This window comes from Sciurus vulgaris (assembly GCF_902686455.1).
Source record: "Sciurus vulgaris genome assembly, chromosome: 8".
In the NCBI taxonomy this organism is placed as follows: Eukaryota; Metazoa; Chordata; class Mammalia; order Rodentia; family Sciuridae; genus Sciurus; species Sciurus vulgaris.
In genome coordinates this window covers 118,336,844-118,355,464 of record NC_136468.1, presented here as the reverse complement: position 1 = coordinate 118,355,464, position 18,621 = coordinate 118,336,844, and the positions used below count along the sequence as shown (strand labels likewise).

Here is an 18,621-nt window from a genome sequence, read left to right as displayed (position 1 = left end):
CCCCTTATTCCTATTTGACATATGAGGATCCCCCTAGCCCTTTGAGATTCTCTAGTATAAAGAAAATCATAGAAAGAGTTTTGTGGAGACTCTTCATAAGAGTTAATAGGATTTTTTTTTTCAGCTTATTTTGGCTGCACTTGTCAGGTTTTAAAAATGTTTAGGTAATCTTTTTCACCTTCTCCAAATCCTAAATCTTGTAGATTCATTAGTATAGAATCAAGGCTTTCTCTTATCTCAATTTTTTAATATGCATTTTTTTCAGAAGTATTAAACAAACAAAAACACTTCAAAAATGGTTCCAGAACTATGAGGATTTTTCCTGGTGCATATAATTCTACAAAATAGTAGAATTCGTTGCAATTTGTTCATATATGCACATAGCATAATTTGGCCAATTTCATGGTCTAGTATCTTTTTTTCCTTGCCCCCTGACATTTTCCCTTTCTTATTCCTATTCTTTCTGGTCTGTTATCCTTTTGATATGAGGTGTCCCCAAAAAGCTCCATTTCAGTGGGAATATTCAAAGTTGAACTGATTGGATTGTGAGTGTCATATTCTAACCAGTCCTTCCTAATTTGAATGGACAGGGTGTAAATGCAAGCAGGTGGGGTGTAGCTAAAGCAGGTGTGTCACTGGGGGAATGCTCTGAAAGGGTGCATCTCCCCTGTGGCTCCTTAACCCTCTCTCTATCTGCTTCCATGCTTCCATGAAGGGAGCAGCTTTCCTCTGCCATATGCTTTCCCCATGAAATTCTGCAGTCAGACACCTGTGGTCTGAGATTTCTGATTTTATGAGTCAAAATTGACTTCTCCCCCTCTAAGTCATTCTTGTTGGGTATTTTGGTCACAGTGAAACAAAGCTGGCTAAAATGGAAACTGGTACTGAGAAGTGTGGTCATTTCTGTGACTAACCCAACCATGTGGTTCAGAAGCCTTTGGAAATCATTTGAAGGAGGAATTTGGAGAAGTTTGGAAATGCAGACTGCAAAAACCTTATGCGCAGAGCTTAATGAGTGCTTCTGGTGGGAGCTTACTTAGAACAGAATGCTGATAGGAATGCAGACTCTGCTCATGACGTTTCAGAGGGAAATGAGAACTCTATTGAGAATTGGATTAGAGGCCACTCATGTGACATTCCGTAAAGAAGTTTTCCACATTTTGCTCATGTCCTGTGACTTCTGTGAATATAAAAACAATGGACTAATTAATGTAGCAGAGGACATTTCAAGGCACCATAGCAATCAGTCAGGGGCATGGATGTTGTTGGCAGCTTTATCCCTATTTACTGTGAGAATCAAGAGCAGAAGGTACCTAAAGGATTATAAAAACTACCAAAAAAAAAAAAACAAAACTTGCAGTTTAACCACAAAGGTACTTGTAAAATTGGGACAAGGAAGGCATGCATGTCAAAGAAATCATGGTCCCTAAAGTGATGCTAATTCTTTGCAGAAAAAATAGGAAATACCTCAGAGGCAGTTCAAGACCATACCACAGCAGACATGAGGGTGTAGAAGTAAAAATTTCTTTGAGAAGAGATCATGTAGATACTCTGCTTGCACAGGGTGGCCTAAGATGTTGTTTCACCATGCTGAGCCATGCAGTCATTCAGAGGCACTTCAGCCATGATTCTAGGAGGCCTCAGTGGTAAAGGACCTAAGCATCATCCACTTGGTACTGGTCCTGCAGGAATGCAGGATGCTACAGCTCAGGGGTCATGGAGGCTTCTACTGAAATGTCAAAGGAAGGTCTGGGAGACTGGGCAAAGTGTAACAGGGTCAGAGTCCCTGCAGGCTTCCCTTGAGAAGGTGATACATTAAGCTGTGAAAATGAAGCCAAGGCTAGAATGGAGACCCCAAGAATTAAGAGATGCAAGTAATATGGACTGTCTGCTGAGAAAAACTGTTGGCTGAAGATGAAACTAGACTAAAAGAGAAGCTTTTTGTACTTGTTTCAAAAGGTGAAAGGGGCATGGGCTGCCTAAGCCCTTTGGAGAGAACATAACACAACCATGTGTCCTAAATGCTATACATGGAGTTATAGGACCTGCTTTACATGGAGTGATGGGACTTATTTTCCTGGCTGGGCTTTAGTCTTGCTTTGGCCTCATCTCTGTCCTATGCTTCCATTTCTCCCTTTTGGAATGGGAATATTCACTCTGTGCACCTGTATATTGGATATGTAGCTTGCTTTTGGTATTTATGAGAGCTCACAGCCAAGAGTTTGCCTTGAGTCTCAGAGATTTGACTTGGACTTTGGGAAATGCTGGAACTGTTAAGACTTTGGAATTCTTGGAGAGGAACTAAATGCATTTTACATAGTGAGATAGACATTAACTTTTGGGGCCAGGGGCAGAATGTTATTTCCTGTATATCTGTAGAAATAGTCACAGGTAAAGGTGATTGGTTTGTGAGAGCTGAAACCTAATCAAGTCCTTCTTAGTTTGAATAGACTGGGTGGGAACTGTAGATATGTAGGGTGTGACTGGAGGATGTGGGTCACTGGGGGGGTGCCCTGGAAGGGTGTATCTCCCTCGTGGCACTTTAACCCTCTTCTCCATTTTCTTGCTACCGTGAGATGAGCAGCTCACCTCCACCACATCTTCCTCACTGATGTTCTGCCTCACCTTAGGCACGAGCAATGGACTCGACTGTCAATGGACTGAGATCCCTGACACCATGAGCCAAAATAAACTTTTCTTCCTCTAAGATGTTCATGTTAGGTATGTTAGACACAGTAATACAAAGCTAACTAAAACGTAGTCTCCTTTCAATTTCCATGAAAATTTTCTTTTTGCCCTTTTTTTCTCTAGCTCTCACCTATGACAGAAAATATACTATGCTTGACTTTCTAAAACAGGCTTATTGCACTTCCTATGATGCAGAAACAACTCTGAGTGTTCAAGTTATCAGCTATTTTTCTTTACTTTGTCCAGGTGATATAGTTTAATTTTCATAAATAAGTATGCATGAGCTACTAAACCAACAAACCTGATTCATGCGAGCCTGCTTGGATTATTGCCACACAACTTTTCTCCATGATCAAATTACTGCTCCAGTTCTACTTTCTTAACTGAGGATAATAGCCCACCCCCATGGCCTGGCATCTTGTATTCATTTGAACCTCATCATGCATTTTTAGTCTATGAGCTGCTTTTTCATCTCAAACTTCCATGTATATTATATGCTGAATTCTAAATGATAATCTGGATACCAAACATAAAATATCACTTTCTTCAATCAAAGTGCTGACATCTAATACTGGGGATTCTTTTTTGTTTACCACTCTTAGGATTCCTGTTTCTGGTCTTATGCCTGACTCTCATAGAGGAAATGAAATGGTATCCTTCCATTGACGATGACAAGATTAACACTGTCACTAATTGAAGGTTGGGATATGTTGAGCAGAAAGCAACATGCTGTGTAAAACAGGCAGCAGACTCACCAGTAATTGTGTAAACAGCAGTGATAGCCAAAAGGATAAAGATCGCCAGGTAAATGTCCAATCCCAAGGCCAGCTGGATGAATATGGCTCCAGAAAATATACTTGACTAAAAAGGGAATAGTCAGGATGGGAAAAAAAACATGCATTGCATTTCAGGTCTATGGTTTCTTTACTCCAATGTCCATTCTCCCTCCCTTCTTTTCCTGGTAGACTCCTACTCATTATTTAAGGCCCCATTTAGATGTCTCCACAGCAATATCTTCCATAAAACTCCAAAGAGCAATTTTCATTCTCTCTTCTCTATTTTCAGAGTGGTTAATTCATTGCCCAGTTGAGGTACTATTAAATGAGAAAATTTTGTGTACCATGATGCTTAGAGGTAGATACTGAGCATTTGCTTATGAATCCTCTTGGCTGTGATGGAGCAAATTATTATATATATATATATATATATATATATATATATATATATATATATATAAAATACATATATAATATATAGAACATATATTCTTCACATAATATTCTTGTTTTGATTTTCATTTATATGCTTGTTTTTATTTTGTAAAATCACATACAATATTGGGTTTGTTTCAAGGGATTAATGTGGAAATTTGTTCTCTGTTCTGCCAAAGATTAAGCTACCAAGACTGATTCCATTCCAAGAGATGGATGGGGTAATTTTTCCTTCTGTTCTGGAGAAACTTAAGCTTTCTAGGACTCATTTCTTCCTCCAAATTCTAAAAGAATTAACTCTCATCCTTTTTTATTTCCCCAAACCCTTTGTAAAGAACTGTTACACTTAGTGTGCATCTAAGGAAAATGAAGTTCTGGGGATTTGTCTAAGGTCACAGAGATAGCTTGAAGCAAGCATAGAATTTGAACTCATGCAGCACTTCAATTCTTACATTGCAAAACAGTGTTAAACAGCTGTCATAGGATTTTATTTAATGAAATATAATAGCAATATTCAGAAATATGGAGAAATTATTCTGGTAATATGGGGATTATGGCCACATTGTTTTGAATATCTACAGTAGACAGACTAATTATCTAGTCAAATCAACAAAATTAAGCTTTTCCACAAAGTCTAAAATGCAAGGCAAGGGAAAACATCAACAATTACACAGAATATTTGGAAATATTCAAATATTTCCAATAAAATTGGAAAGAAGCAGAGATATACAAAAATTTATTTGAAGAAACTTAGAATTAGACAAACTCACCCAGCAAACAGTTATTCACTGGAAATCATAGTAGGCCAACTTTAGAAATTCAGGTTATAATGGAAATAATTTTGCTCTAATGACTATGGGCAAGTGTACATATTCCTTAATAAGTTCTGAAGGGGCCAGAGTAGTCCAAATCAAAGAAACACTCAAAAATAACTGCCAAAATTCTCTTTAAAAACAGGGCCTTCAGTTCCACCTACAGAACCAACCCCTCCCACCACAGCAAACCCAGCCATCCTGAGGGTGGAGCTAGCATCAAACTTCAGACAACCCCACCTAATTGCTGAAAAGAGAAGCAGAGAAACTTTTGAAATCCAATGGAAACAAATGGTCAATTTTCTGAGATACTTTTTTTATTCTCTCTCACATTTCTACCCTTTTCAAAACCAAGTATATTTCATGTATCACTTTATTGAGGACTGGGATGTCTGAATAGTATATGACATTTTTATTGTGTATCTTTCCATCTCTACTTTTATTTTTTTTAATTTTTACTTTATATATTTTTTCCTCTCACTTATCTGTTTACCTACACTCTGTTTTCTCTTCCTAACAGCCACCCTCTATTAATTATTCTTTTACTCTTCCTATAATTTTTTACTTCTATCTTCTCTCCTCCTTCCTCATAAACCTCACATCCTACACCACTTCTGTTTGCTCTTTGTTCACCATTTGAAATTGTGAACCCTTTGCAAACCTACTGTTTATATTGTAGACAATATTGAATCCATCATTTCTGTTTATTGCAACAAAACTGTAGATGTCTTAAGGCTGTATGTTGTTTGTGTTGGGTGCTGTTAATATCAGTCTCCCCCTTAAAGGCAAGGTACTGGAAACATTCAGGGACATTATAAGTCTACATGGTAGAAAATGCACTGCCTCAGATTCACACTGCTAGAGGGGAAGACACACAAACAACATGAAAGAAAAAAGGGAACAAAACACCTCAAACAAATCAAGATACTCCAATAACAGTATCCAAGAAGAAATGTCCAAGGAGTTTATGTAGTTATACTAATCCATGACATAAAGGACAATGTAAGAAGTAAAATCAGAGATAAATTTCAGAAGGTGAAAAATCACTTCAATACAGAGATAGATATTCTGAAAAAAAATCAAGCAGACATCCTTGAAATGAATGAATCAATAAGCCAAATTAAAAATTCAATGGAAAACATCACCAACAGACTAGACCACTTGGAGGACAGAACCTCAGGCAATGAATACAACATATACAATCTTGAAAATGAACCTTATCACAAAGAGAAGATGGTAAGAAACCATGAACAGAACTTTCAGAAATTACAGGATAACATGAAAAGACCAAATTTAAGATTTATTGGGATAGATGAAGGATGGAGAAACAGATAATCTTTTCAATGAAATGATATCAGAAAAATTCCCAAACCTAAAGAATGAAATATCAAAAACAAGGGCTTATAGAATCACAAATGTACAAAATTAAAACAGACCCACCAAGAAACAGTATAATGAAAATGTCAAACATAGGGAATAAGGATAGAAGGTTAAAGGCTGAGAAAGAAAAATATCATATTACTTTTAGTGGAAAACCAAATCAGATCTCAACCCAAACCCTCAGAGCTAGGAGTTCCTGGTTCTTCTGAAAGAAAATGGATGCCAAACAAGAATTCTACATCCAGCAAAATTAAGCTTCAGATCTGAAAATGAAGTAAAAACCTATGATAAACAAAAGTTTAAATTAACAACTAGAAAGCCAGCACTGAAGAAAATTCTTAGCAAAATGTTCCATGAAGAGGAAATGAAAAAATGAAAACCAGCAAAGGGAGAAACTACACTAAAGGAGTAGTCAATCAAAAAGAAACTAATTCAGTCAGAGAGACAGGCCCAGCCCAGCCAGACCCCAGCCCATAGTCCAGTGTCCATGTTGACCATCTGTCAACACGTGGAGATGCCTCTACCCACTAGCAGGGTTTATACCCCACCTGGAGGCCACCATCCCTAGGGGGCAGCTAGGGTCACTGCATTATCAAGTTCCTTCAAGACATCAGTCTACTGAAGAATAGGAGCTTTGAACAGTACAGTATGGTTTTATTGTAGTTTTTTTCTTAATAGTAATATTATAATTGTTCCTATTATACATACTATTATTCCTAATTTTCTTTTATTTTATTAATGTTTTTCCAATTCTATTTTCCTCTTATCTATCTGTCTCCTTGGAGACTCTCTCTCCCTTTTCACATGCTAATAACCAATTTTTTAATTCACCTTTCACTACTCCTATGATGGAATACCTCTATAGACACACTTCTTATTATTAACATTGTATCCTACACCCCTTTCCATCCTCTTTGTCCACCTTTAGAAATTGTGGTCTTATTCCAAAGCATTTGGCTAAACTGTAGATAATAATCAAACTCATAATCTCTTTTTATTAAGACAAAATGGCTAATATCTTAAAAATGGAATATTTGAGTTAAGGGTGCATATTGTTTGTATGGTGGGCTGCTAATATTGATCTCTCACTTCAAGGTGAGTTATTGGAAACCTGCAGAAACACTATAAGTCTATAGGTGGGAAACTGCAATACCTCTGATTTACACTCCTAGAGGGGAAGATACCTGAGCAATATGAGAAAACAAGGGAAGAAAGTGTCCCAAACAAACCTAGATGCTGCATCAATAAAATCCAATGACAGCATGGCAGAAGAAATATCAGAAAGAGAGTTCAGAATGTACATAATTAAAAGGATCAGAGAAGCAAACAATGAGATGAGAGAGCAAATAACGATCAACAGTTAGAAAAGCAAATGCAGGAAGCAAAAGATCATTTCAATAAAGAGATAGCATAACCAGTAGGATAGAACACCTGAAAAACAGAACCTCAGACATTGAAGACAAAATATTTAATCTTGAAAACATAGTTGACCAAACAGAGAAGATGGTAAGAAATCATGGACAGAATCTCCAAGAATTATGGGACATCATGAAAAGGCCAAATTTAAGAATTATTGGGATTGAGGAAGGCACAGAGAAACAAACCAAAGGAATGAACAATCTATTCAATGAAATAATATCAGAAAATTTCCCAAATCTGAAGAATGAAATGGAAAATCAAATACAAGAAGTTAAAGGACACCAAATGTACAAAATTAAAACAGACCCACACCAAGGTACATTATAATGAAAATACCTAACATACAAAATAAAGATAGAATTTTAAAGGCTGAGAGAGAACGAAAATACATTCAGGAGGAAACCAATACAGATAGCAGATTTCTCAACCCAGGCTCTAAAAGCTAGAAGGGCCTGGGACAGCATTTTTCAAGCTCTCAAACAAAATGGATGCCAACCAAGAATCTTATACTCATCAGATTTGATGATGAAATAAAATCCTTCCATGATAAACAAAAGCTAAAAGAATTTATGAACAGAAAGTTAGCACTACAGAACATTCTCAGCAAAATATTGCATGAGGAAGAGATTAAAAACAACGATGTAAGTCAGCAAAGGGAGGAACTACCCTAAAGGAATAGCCAAATAAAGGAGAAACCAAGTCAAGTTAAAAACCAAAACTAAGCCTAAATGACCTGGAATACAAATCATATCTCAAAAATAACCCTGAATGTTAATGGCCTGAACTCATCAATCAAAAGACACAGACTGGCAGATTGAATTAAAAAGGAAAGACCCAACAATATGCTGCCTTCAAGAGATTCATCTCATAGAAAGAGATACCCACAGACTAAAGGGGAAAGGATGGGAAAATCATACCATGCACATGGACTCAGCAAGAAAGCTGAGTATCCAACCTCATATCAGATAAAGTAGACTCAAGCCAAAATTAGTTACAAGGGATAAAGAAGGATATTTCATACTGTTTATGGGAAGCATAAATAAATAAGACTTAACAATCATAAATATTTATGACCCAAACACTGGCTCATCCATGTACATCAAACAATCCTTCTCAATTCCAGGAGCTAAATAAACCACAACACAATATACTAGGTGACTTTAACACACCTCTTTCACCACTGGACAGATCTTCCAAACAAAAACTGAACAAAGAACCATAGATCTCAATAACACAATCAATAATTTAGACATAACAGACATATATGCAATATTCCATCCATCAATGAGTGAATACACTTTCCTCTCAGCAACACAAGGATCATTTTCTAAAACAGACCATATGTTATGCCATAAAGCTACTGTTAGCAAGTATAAAAAGATATACTACCTTGTATTTTATCAGATCATAATGGATGAAATTAGAAATCATTGACAAAATAAAAAACAGAAACTACTCCAACACCTGGAGATTAGATAATATGCTATTGAATGATACATGAATAACAAAAGACATCAGAGGAAAAATTTAAAAAATTATTAGAGGTAAATGGGAATGACTACAACACAGCAAAATTTCTGGGACACTATGAAAGCAGTACTTAGAGGAAAATTCATTTCATGGAGCACATTCAATAAAAGAAAAAAAGTCAACAAATAAACGACCCAACAGTACAGCTCAAAGCCCTCGAAAAATAAGAACAGATCAACACCAAAAGTAGTAGAAGACAGGAAATAGTTAAAATCAGAGCTGAAATCAATGAAATTGAAACAAAAGAAACAATCAAAAAATTGACAAAACAAAAAGTTGTTCTTTGAAAAAATAAACAAAATTAATAAACCCTTAGCCACACTAACAAAGAGGAGAGAGAAAACTCAAATTACTAATTAAATTTGTGATGAAAAAGGAAATATCATGACAGACAATACTAAAATACAAAACATAATTAGAAGCTATTTTGAAAATCTTTATTCCAACAAAATAGAAAATCTCGAAGACATCAACAGGTTTTGAGAGACATATGATCCATCCAAACTGAATCAGGGCATACACAATTTAAAAAGATCAGTTTCAAACAATGAAATAGAAGAAGTCATCAAAAGCCAACCAACAAAGAAAAGTCCAGGACCAGATGAATTCTCACCCGAGTTCTACAAGACCTTCAAAGAACAGGTCATTCAATTACTCCTCAAATTATTCCATGAAATAGAAGAGGAGGGAACCCTTTCAAACTCATTCTGTGAAGCTAATATCAACGTGATACCAAAACCAGACAGAGACATATTGAGGAAAGAAAATTTCAGAAAATATCTTTAAAGAACATAGATGCAAAAATTCTTAACAAAATTTTAGCAAATCACATACAAAAACATAACAGGACTCCCATAGCACAAGAAATAAAAGCTAGAATCAACCACTGGGATAGATTCAAACTAAAAAGCTTTCTCTCAGCAAAGGAAACTATCGGCAATGTGAAGAAAGAGCCTACAGAGTGGGAGAATATCTTTGCCAATCATACTTCAGATAGAGCACTAATCTCCAGAATATATAAAGAACTCAAAAAACTTTACTCCAAGAATTCAAATAATCCAGTTGACAAATGGGCCAAGGAAATGAATAGACACTTCACAGAAGAAGATCTACAAGCAATCAACAAACATATGGAAAAATGTTCAACATCTCTAGTAATAAGAGAAATGCAAATCAAAACCACCCTAAGATTCCATCTCACCCCAATTAGAATGGCGATTGTCAAGAATACGAGCAACAACAGGTGTTGGCGAGGATGTGGGGAGAAAGGTACACTCATACATTGCTGGTGGGGCTGCAAATTAGTGCAGCCACTCTGGAAAGCAGTGTGGAGATTCCTTAGAAAACTTGGAATGGACCCTCCATTTGACCCAGCTATCCCACTCCTTGGCCTATACCCAAAGGACTTAAAATCAGCATACTACAGAGATACAGCCACATCAATGTTCATAGCTGCTCAATTCACAATAGCCAGACTGTGGAACCAACCTAGATGCCCTTCAATTGATGAGTGGATAAAGAAACTGTGGTATATATATATACAATGGAATATTACTCAGCCATAAAAAATGATAAAATTATGGCATTTGCAAGCAAATGGATGAAATTGGAGAATATTATGCTAAGTGAGATAAGCCAGTCTCAAAAAGCCAAAGGAGGAATGATATCGCTAATAAGTGGATGATGACACATAATGGGGGGAGGGAAGGGTTAGTGTTAGGGTTACAATTAGGGTTAGGGAGGGGGGCAAGTATGGAGGAAGGAAGCACTGTATAGAGGGAAAAGAGGGATGGGAGGGGTGGGGGGAAGGGAAAAAATAACACAATGAATCAAACAACATTACTCTATGTAAATTTATGATTACACAAATGGTATGCCTTTACGCCATGTACAGAGAAACAACATGTATCCCATTTGTTTACAATAAAATTTTTAAAAAAAGAAAAAAAGAAAAAAAAAAAGAAACGAAAAAGAAAAAAAAAAGATAGTGCACCAAGATCAAGTGGGTTTCATCCCAGGGATGCAAGGTTGGTTCAACATCCAGAAATCAATAAATGTAATTCACCATATCAATAGACTTAAAGTCAAGAATCACATGATTATTTCAAAAGACGCAGAAAAAGCATTTGATAAAATACAATATCCCTTCATGCTCAAACACTAGAAAAAATACGGATAGTAGGAACATTCCTCAACATTGTAAAGACTAGCTATACTAAGCCCATGGCCAATATCATTCTAAATGGTGAAAAACTGAAAGCATTCCCCCTAAAAACTGGAACAAGGCAGGGATGCCCTCTTTCACCACTTCTATTCAATATCATCCTTGAAACTAAAGTCAGAGCAATTAGACAGACCAAAGAAATTAAAGGGATACAAATTGGAAAACAAGAACTCAAACTATCCCTATATTTAGAGGAACTGAAAAATTCCACCAAAAAAATTCTAGAATTCATAAATGAATTCAATAAAGTAAAAGGATATAAAATCAATGCTCATAAATCTATTGCATTTTTATACATAAGTGATGAATCCTCAGAAAGGGAATTTACAAAAACTACCCCATTCACAATAGCCTCAAAAAAATACTTGGGAATCAATCTAACAAAAGAGGTGAAAAACCTCTACAATGAGAACTATAGAACACTAAAGAAAGAAATTAAAGAAAACCTTAGAAGATGGAAAGACCTCCCATGTTCCTGGATAGGCAGAAGTAATATTGTCAAAATGGCCACACTACCAAAAGTGCTTATAAATTCAATGCAATTCCAATTAAAATCCCAATGATGTACCTCATAGAAACAAAACAAGCAATCATGAAATTCATCTGGAAGAATAAGAGACCCAGAATATATAAACCAATCCTTAGCAAGAAGAGTGAAGCAGGGTGTATCACAATATCAGAACTTCAACTATATTACAGAGCAATAGTAAGAAAAACAGCATGGTATTGGCACCAAAATAGACAGGTAGATCAATGGTACAGAATAGAGGACACAGAGAAAAACCCACACAATTACAGTTTTCTCTTACTAAACAAAGGTTCCAAAAACATATAATGGAGAAAAGATAGCCTCTTCAACAAATGGTGCTGGGAAAACTAGAAATCTATATGCAGCAGAATGAAACTAAACCCCTATCACTACCCTGCACAAAAGTCAACTCAAAATGGATCAAGGACCTTGAAATGAGACCAGAGATCCTACACCTTATAGAAGAAAAAGTAGGTCCAAATCTTCATCAGGTCGGCTTAGGATCAGACTTCCTTAACATGACTCCCAAGGCACAAGATATAAAAGCAGGAATCAGTAATTGGGATAGATTCAAACTAAATAGCTTTCTCTCGGCAAAGGAAACTATCAGCAATGTGAAAAGAGAGCCTACAGAGTGGGAGAATATCTTTGCCAATCATACTTCAGATAGAGCACTAATCTCCAGAATCTATAAAGAACTCAAAAAACTTTACACCAAGAATACAAATAAACCAATCAACAAATGGGCTAAGGAAATGAACAGACGCTTCACAGAAGAAGATCTACAAGCAATCAACAAACATATGAAAAAATGTTCAACATCTTTAGTAATAAGAGAAATGCAAATCAAAACTACCCTAAGATTCCATCTTACCCCAATTAGAATGGCGATTATCAAGAATACAAGCAACAATAGGTGTTGGTGAGGATTCAGGGAAAAAGGTATACTCATACATTGCTGGTGGGACTGCATATTAGTGCAGCCACTCTGGAAAGAAGTATGAAGATTCCTTAGAAACCTTCGAATGGAACCACCATCTGACCCAGCATCCCACTCCTTGGCCTATACCTAAAGGACTTAAAATCAGCATACTACAGAGATGCAGCCACATCAATGTTCATAGCTGCTCAATTCACAATAGCTAGATTGTGGAACCAACCTAGATGCCATTCAGTTGATGAATGGTTAAAGAAACTATGGTATAAACACACAATGGAATATTACTCAGCCACAAAGAAGAATAAAATTATGGCATTTGCATGCAAATGGATGAAGTTGGAGAATATCGTGCTAAGTGAGATAAGCCAATCCCAAAAAATCAAAGGATGAATGATCTCTCTGATAAGCAGATGATGATGCCTAACAGGGGGTGGAAGGGAGGCAAGAATGGAAGAAGAATGAATTGTATAGAGGAAAAAGAGGAGTAGGAGGGGTAGGGGGAAGGAAAAATAACAGAATGAGACAAACATCATTACCCTATGTACTTGTATGATTACACAAATGGTATGACTCTACTTCAGAGAAACAAGTTGTACCCCATTTGTTTACAATGAATCAATATAAATAAATTTATTTAAAAAAAAACAGTTCCATCCCTGAAAAAAAAAAATAGAAAGAAAGAAAGAAACTAATCCAAATTAAAAATGAGAAATAAACCCAAATGCCTGGGAATACAAATCATACCTCAGTAATAACCTTGAATGGTAAAGGCCTAAACTCATCAATCAAAAGACATAGATTGGCAGATTGGATTTAAAAACAAGACCTGACAATATGGTGTCTCCAAGAGATCACCTCATAGGCAAATACCTCCACAGACTGAAGGTGAAAGGATGGGAATAAACATATCACTCACTTGGATCATGTAAACAAGCAGGGGTTTCATCCTCACAACAGATAAGGGAAACTTCAAGTCAAAGTTAATCAGAAGGGACAAGAAGGACATTTCATAGTGCTTAAGGGAATGATACCTCAGCAAGACATAACAATCATAAATATTTATGCCTCCAACAATGGAGCATCTATGTACATTAAACAAACTCCTCTCAATTTCAAGAATCACATAGACCACAATACAATAATACTTACTTTAACACACCTCTTTCAGTACTGGATAGATCCTTCAAACAAAAACTAAACAAAGAAGCTATAGAACTAAATAATACAATTGATAATTTACACTTAGCAGACATATATAGAATACATGCTCTTCTCCATAGCACATGAATCCTTCTCTAAAATAGACCCCAGCTTATGCAAAGCAACTCTTAGCAAGTACAAATAATAGAGATAACACCCTGCATTCGATTAGACCATAATGGAGTAAAATTAGAAATCAATAATAAAATAAAATGAAGCTTCTCAACACCTGGAGACTAAGTAATATGCTATTGAATGATGAAAGGATAGCAGAAGAAATCAGGGATGAAATTTAAAAATACTTAGAGGTAAATGAGAATACCAGTACAACATCAAAATCTCTGGGACACTACAAAGGCAGTGCTAAGAGGAAAGTCCACTGCAGTGAGCTCATTCATTAAAAGAATACAAAGTCAATGACAAAATGACCTAATGTAAGATGTAACAAAGCCCTGAAAAAAGAAAAAAAAAACACCAAAAGCAGTAGAAGACAGGAAATAATTAAAATCAGAGCTGAAACCAGTGGAAATTGAAACAAAAGAAACAAAATATTAACAAAACAAAAGTTTGACCCTTTGAAAGCATAAATAAAATTGATAAACAATTAGTCACACTAATGAAGAGAAAGGGAGAGAAAAATCAAATTAATAAAATTTGTGATGAAAAAGGAAATATGACAGACTTTATTGAAATACAGAAGATAATCAGAAACTATTTTGAAAATTTATACTCCAATAAAATTGAAAATCTTGGAAACATTAACAAATTTATGGAGGCATATGACCTACCCAAACTGAATCAGGAGGCCATATACAATTTAAACAAGTCAATTTTAAGCAATGAAATATAAGACACCATCAAAAGTCTACCAATCAAGAAAAGCCCAGGAAAGATGGATTCTTGAGTTCTCCAAGTACTTCAATGAAGAATTAACACCAATACTTCTCAATTTATTCCATGAAATAGAAGAGGAGGGAACCCTTCCAAACCCATTCTATGAGGCTAGTATCACCCTGATACCAAAACCAGACAAAGACACATCAAGGAAAGAAAATTTCAGATCAATATCTCTGATGAACATATATACAAAAATTCTCATCAAACTCCTGGAGAATCATATGCAAAAACATATATAACAGATGGTGCACCATGATCAAGTGAGATTCATCTCGGGGATGCAAGGTTGGATCAACATCCAGAAACCAATAAATGTAATTCATTACACCAATAGACTTAAAGACAGGAATCATATAATTATCTCAATAGGTGCAGAAAAAGCATTTGAAAAAAATCAGCACCTCTTCATGTTCAAAACATGAGAAAAACTAGGAATACTAGGAACATAACTCAACATTGTAAAAGTTATATATGATAAACCTAAGGACAACATCACTCTAAACAGAGAAAAATTGAAAACATTTCCTCTAAAAACTGGAAAAAGACAAGGTGTTGAATTATACAGAAAACACAACGACTGAACATACATTTTGCATTCACAGATGCATTATCAATTCTTTGATTTTCATCTCCATTTCTATGAGATCAACTCTTTTTCTTTTAGATTTCCCACAGTGATATAATAGGTGCTTAATAGGTCTTTCTGTGCCTGATTTATTTCATTTAATATAAGGATTCCAGTTACAACTATGTTGTTGCAGATGACAAAACTGTATCTTTTTTAGAGCAGATTAGTATTCCATTGTGCATATGCACCATATTTTCTTTATCCATTCATAAAAAGTCACAGGAATTATTATAGATGAGATTTTGCACTTTACATATTTTGTGATTGTTATAATATATACTCTTGTACTCAGCTTCTTTTGCTGAGTACAAAAATGCATCATTTGGGGGGATTAATGTGTTGTTTGTTGCATATGTTAATAATTCATTTTTAGTCTGGAGTAGTATTCTATTATATGAATAGACCACCATTTATTTGTTCAGAGACATTAATGAACACAGGTTGTTTTTGACTAGGGACTAGAAACATTTGCATATAATTTGTAGGCTCTAAATTTTTTAGGTGATTTATGCATCATATACTTGGCAAAATGGATGTATCTGGTGAAAATTACTGCCAAAACTAAAAAAAACAAAAATACTGGACATTTAACCATTATGTCTTGATTCTTTTAAAAAAAATTATACCTATTAGATTTATTTATATAGTATCTGTACCCAGCAATAATAACACTGTCTTTAAGAAACGCTGATGGACTGTCTTACTTTGTTATATACTTTAATATGTTTTTATTTATATCTATGTAACTTTATGTAATCTTCATAAATGTGATCAATTGCAATAAAAAATTGAGAAGGAGGGAATTCTGTCAAATTCATTTTATGAGACAAATATCACCTGATACCAAAACAACACAACACAAAACAAAATTAGAGACTATATCTCTGATGAACATATGTGCAAAAATTATCTATGAAAAACTTAAAATTACATTATATTAGAAATATAATGTAATATATTACATTAGAAAGATCTTATATCATGATCAAGTAGAATTTATCTAAGAGATGAAAGAATGGTTCATTGTAAGTAAATATAATATAGGACATCAAACCAATAAAGAACAAAAAACATAATAATCTCAATAGATGAAGAAAAAGTCATCAATTTTGAAAATTTATACACCAATAAGCTAGGAAATCTCAGTTATTGACAAGTTCCTAGAGAAATATGACCCCTGCACAAATTGAACCATGAGGATACAGAAAACAGACAGATCAATAACAAGTAATAAAATTGAAGAAAATATTTAAAGTCTTCCCAAAAAAAGACCTAGGACAAGATGGATTCTTAGCCAAGTATAACCAGACCTTTAAAGAACTAATACATTTCCTCAAATTATTCCACAAAATAGAAGAGAACAGTGACATTCATTCTGTGAAGCCAGTATCACTCTGATGCCAAAATCAGACAAAGACCTATCAAAGAGAGAAAACTTCAGGACAATATCCTTGATCAACTTAGATGCAAAAATTCTTAATAAAATATTGGAAAACCACATACAAAAACACTTTAAGAAAATAGCATGCTCTGATCAATGGTGTTGCAAGATTGGCTCAATATATGTAAATCAATACATGTAATTCATGATAGAAATAGACTTGAGTACAAAAATCACATGATTATCTCAATAAGTTAGAAAGAATCCAACACACATTCATGTTTAAAACACTAGAGAAACTAAGGATAGAAAGAACTTTCCTCAACATTCTAAAGACTATAAATAACAAACCCAAGTCATACTGGTCATAGAAAAACTGAAAGCGTTTTCTCTAAAAACAAAAACAAGACAAGGATGCCCACTCTCATCACTCCTATGCTACATATTTTCTCAAAGAGAAACTCTAGCCAGAGCAATCAGGCAAGAGAAGGAAATTAAAGGGATACAAATCAGAAAAGAAGTCAAGTTATCTCTGTTTGCTGAAGACATAATCCTATATTTAGAAGACCCAAAAAAACTACCAGAAGACTTCAAGAGCTGATAAACAAGTTTGCAAAGTAGCAGGATACAAGATCAACATACATAATCAATTACTTTCCTATACTCCAATAATGAATCTGTTGAAAAAGCAATTAGGGAAACTATTCCATTCATAATAACCTCACAAAAAAATGAAATACTTGGGACTTAATCTAATGAAGGAAGTGAAAGACCCCCACAATGAAATTATACAACAGTGAAGGAAGAAAATGAAAAAGACCCTAGAAGATGGAAAGACCTTCCATGTTCTTGGATAATCAGAATTAATATTATCAAAATGGTGAAACTACCAAAAGCATTATACAGGCTTAGTGCAATCCCCATCAAAATACCAATGACATTCTTTGCAGAACCAGAAAACAACAGTTCTAAAATTCATTTGGAAGAATAAAAAACCCAGACTAGATGAGCAATCCTGAACAAGAAGAGCAAATCTGGAGGCATCACAATACCAGATCTCAAATTATACTACAGAACTACAGAAACAAAAACAGCACGGTATTGGTGCCAAATCTGACATGAAGACCAATGGAATAGAATAGAAGACATGGCAAATGTTCTCTCTGATATGTGGAAGCTAACCCACAATAAAGGGTAGGGGGAGAAGTTCAGTGGATTAGACAAAGGAAAATGAAGGGAAGGGGGAATAGGAAAAGGAAAGACACTGGAATGAATCTGATGTAACTTTCCTATGTACACAGTGAATCTCATCATCATATACATTGACAAGAAATTAATTTTAAAAATAACTATGGGTAAATAGCAGAAGGACCAATAGAGAGAACGGAGTATATGGTGGGAAAACGGAAGGGGAAGAAGAGGCCTTGGGGTGCTAATTAAAATAAGATATATTCCATGTTTGTATAATTATATCAAAATGGATTCTACTGTCATGTATAACTAAAAGAACCAAAATAAAACAATACTAGGGAATCAATATTGTTTTGGAAACAAAAATAAAAAAATAAAGCAAGTTTTTATTACCAAAAAAAAAAAAAAAAGACACAGAGACATCAGTCAGATACTGTCAACTGATACTCAACAAAAATGCCAAAACCAGACACTGTAAAAAAGATAGCCTTTTTAACAAATAGTGATGGAAAACTGGATATTCATATGTAGAAGAATGAAACTTGACCCCTTTCACCCTGCAAAAAAGTGAACTGAAGGGGCTGGGGTTGT

General features: G+C 35.0%; 1 protein-coding gene across 1 annotated transcript in view; it reads right to left on the bottom strand.

The window, feature by feature from the left end:
• LOC306667238 (solute carrier family 5 member 4-like) overlaps nucleotides 1–18,621 on the bottom strand; it is a gene marked incomplete at both ends in the record, with an annotated part of 90,098 nt that overhangs the window by 43,623 nt on the left and 27,854 nt on the right. Inside the window, one exon of the mRNA XM_079149714.1 lies at nucleotides 3,444–3,549. Within this exon, the coding sequence (XP_079005840.1) occupies nucleotides 3,444–3,549 (106 nt within the window). The remainder of the gene's footprint in view (nucleotides 1–3,443; nucleotides 3,550–18,621) is intronic.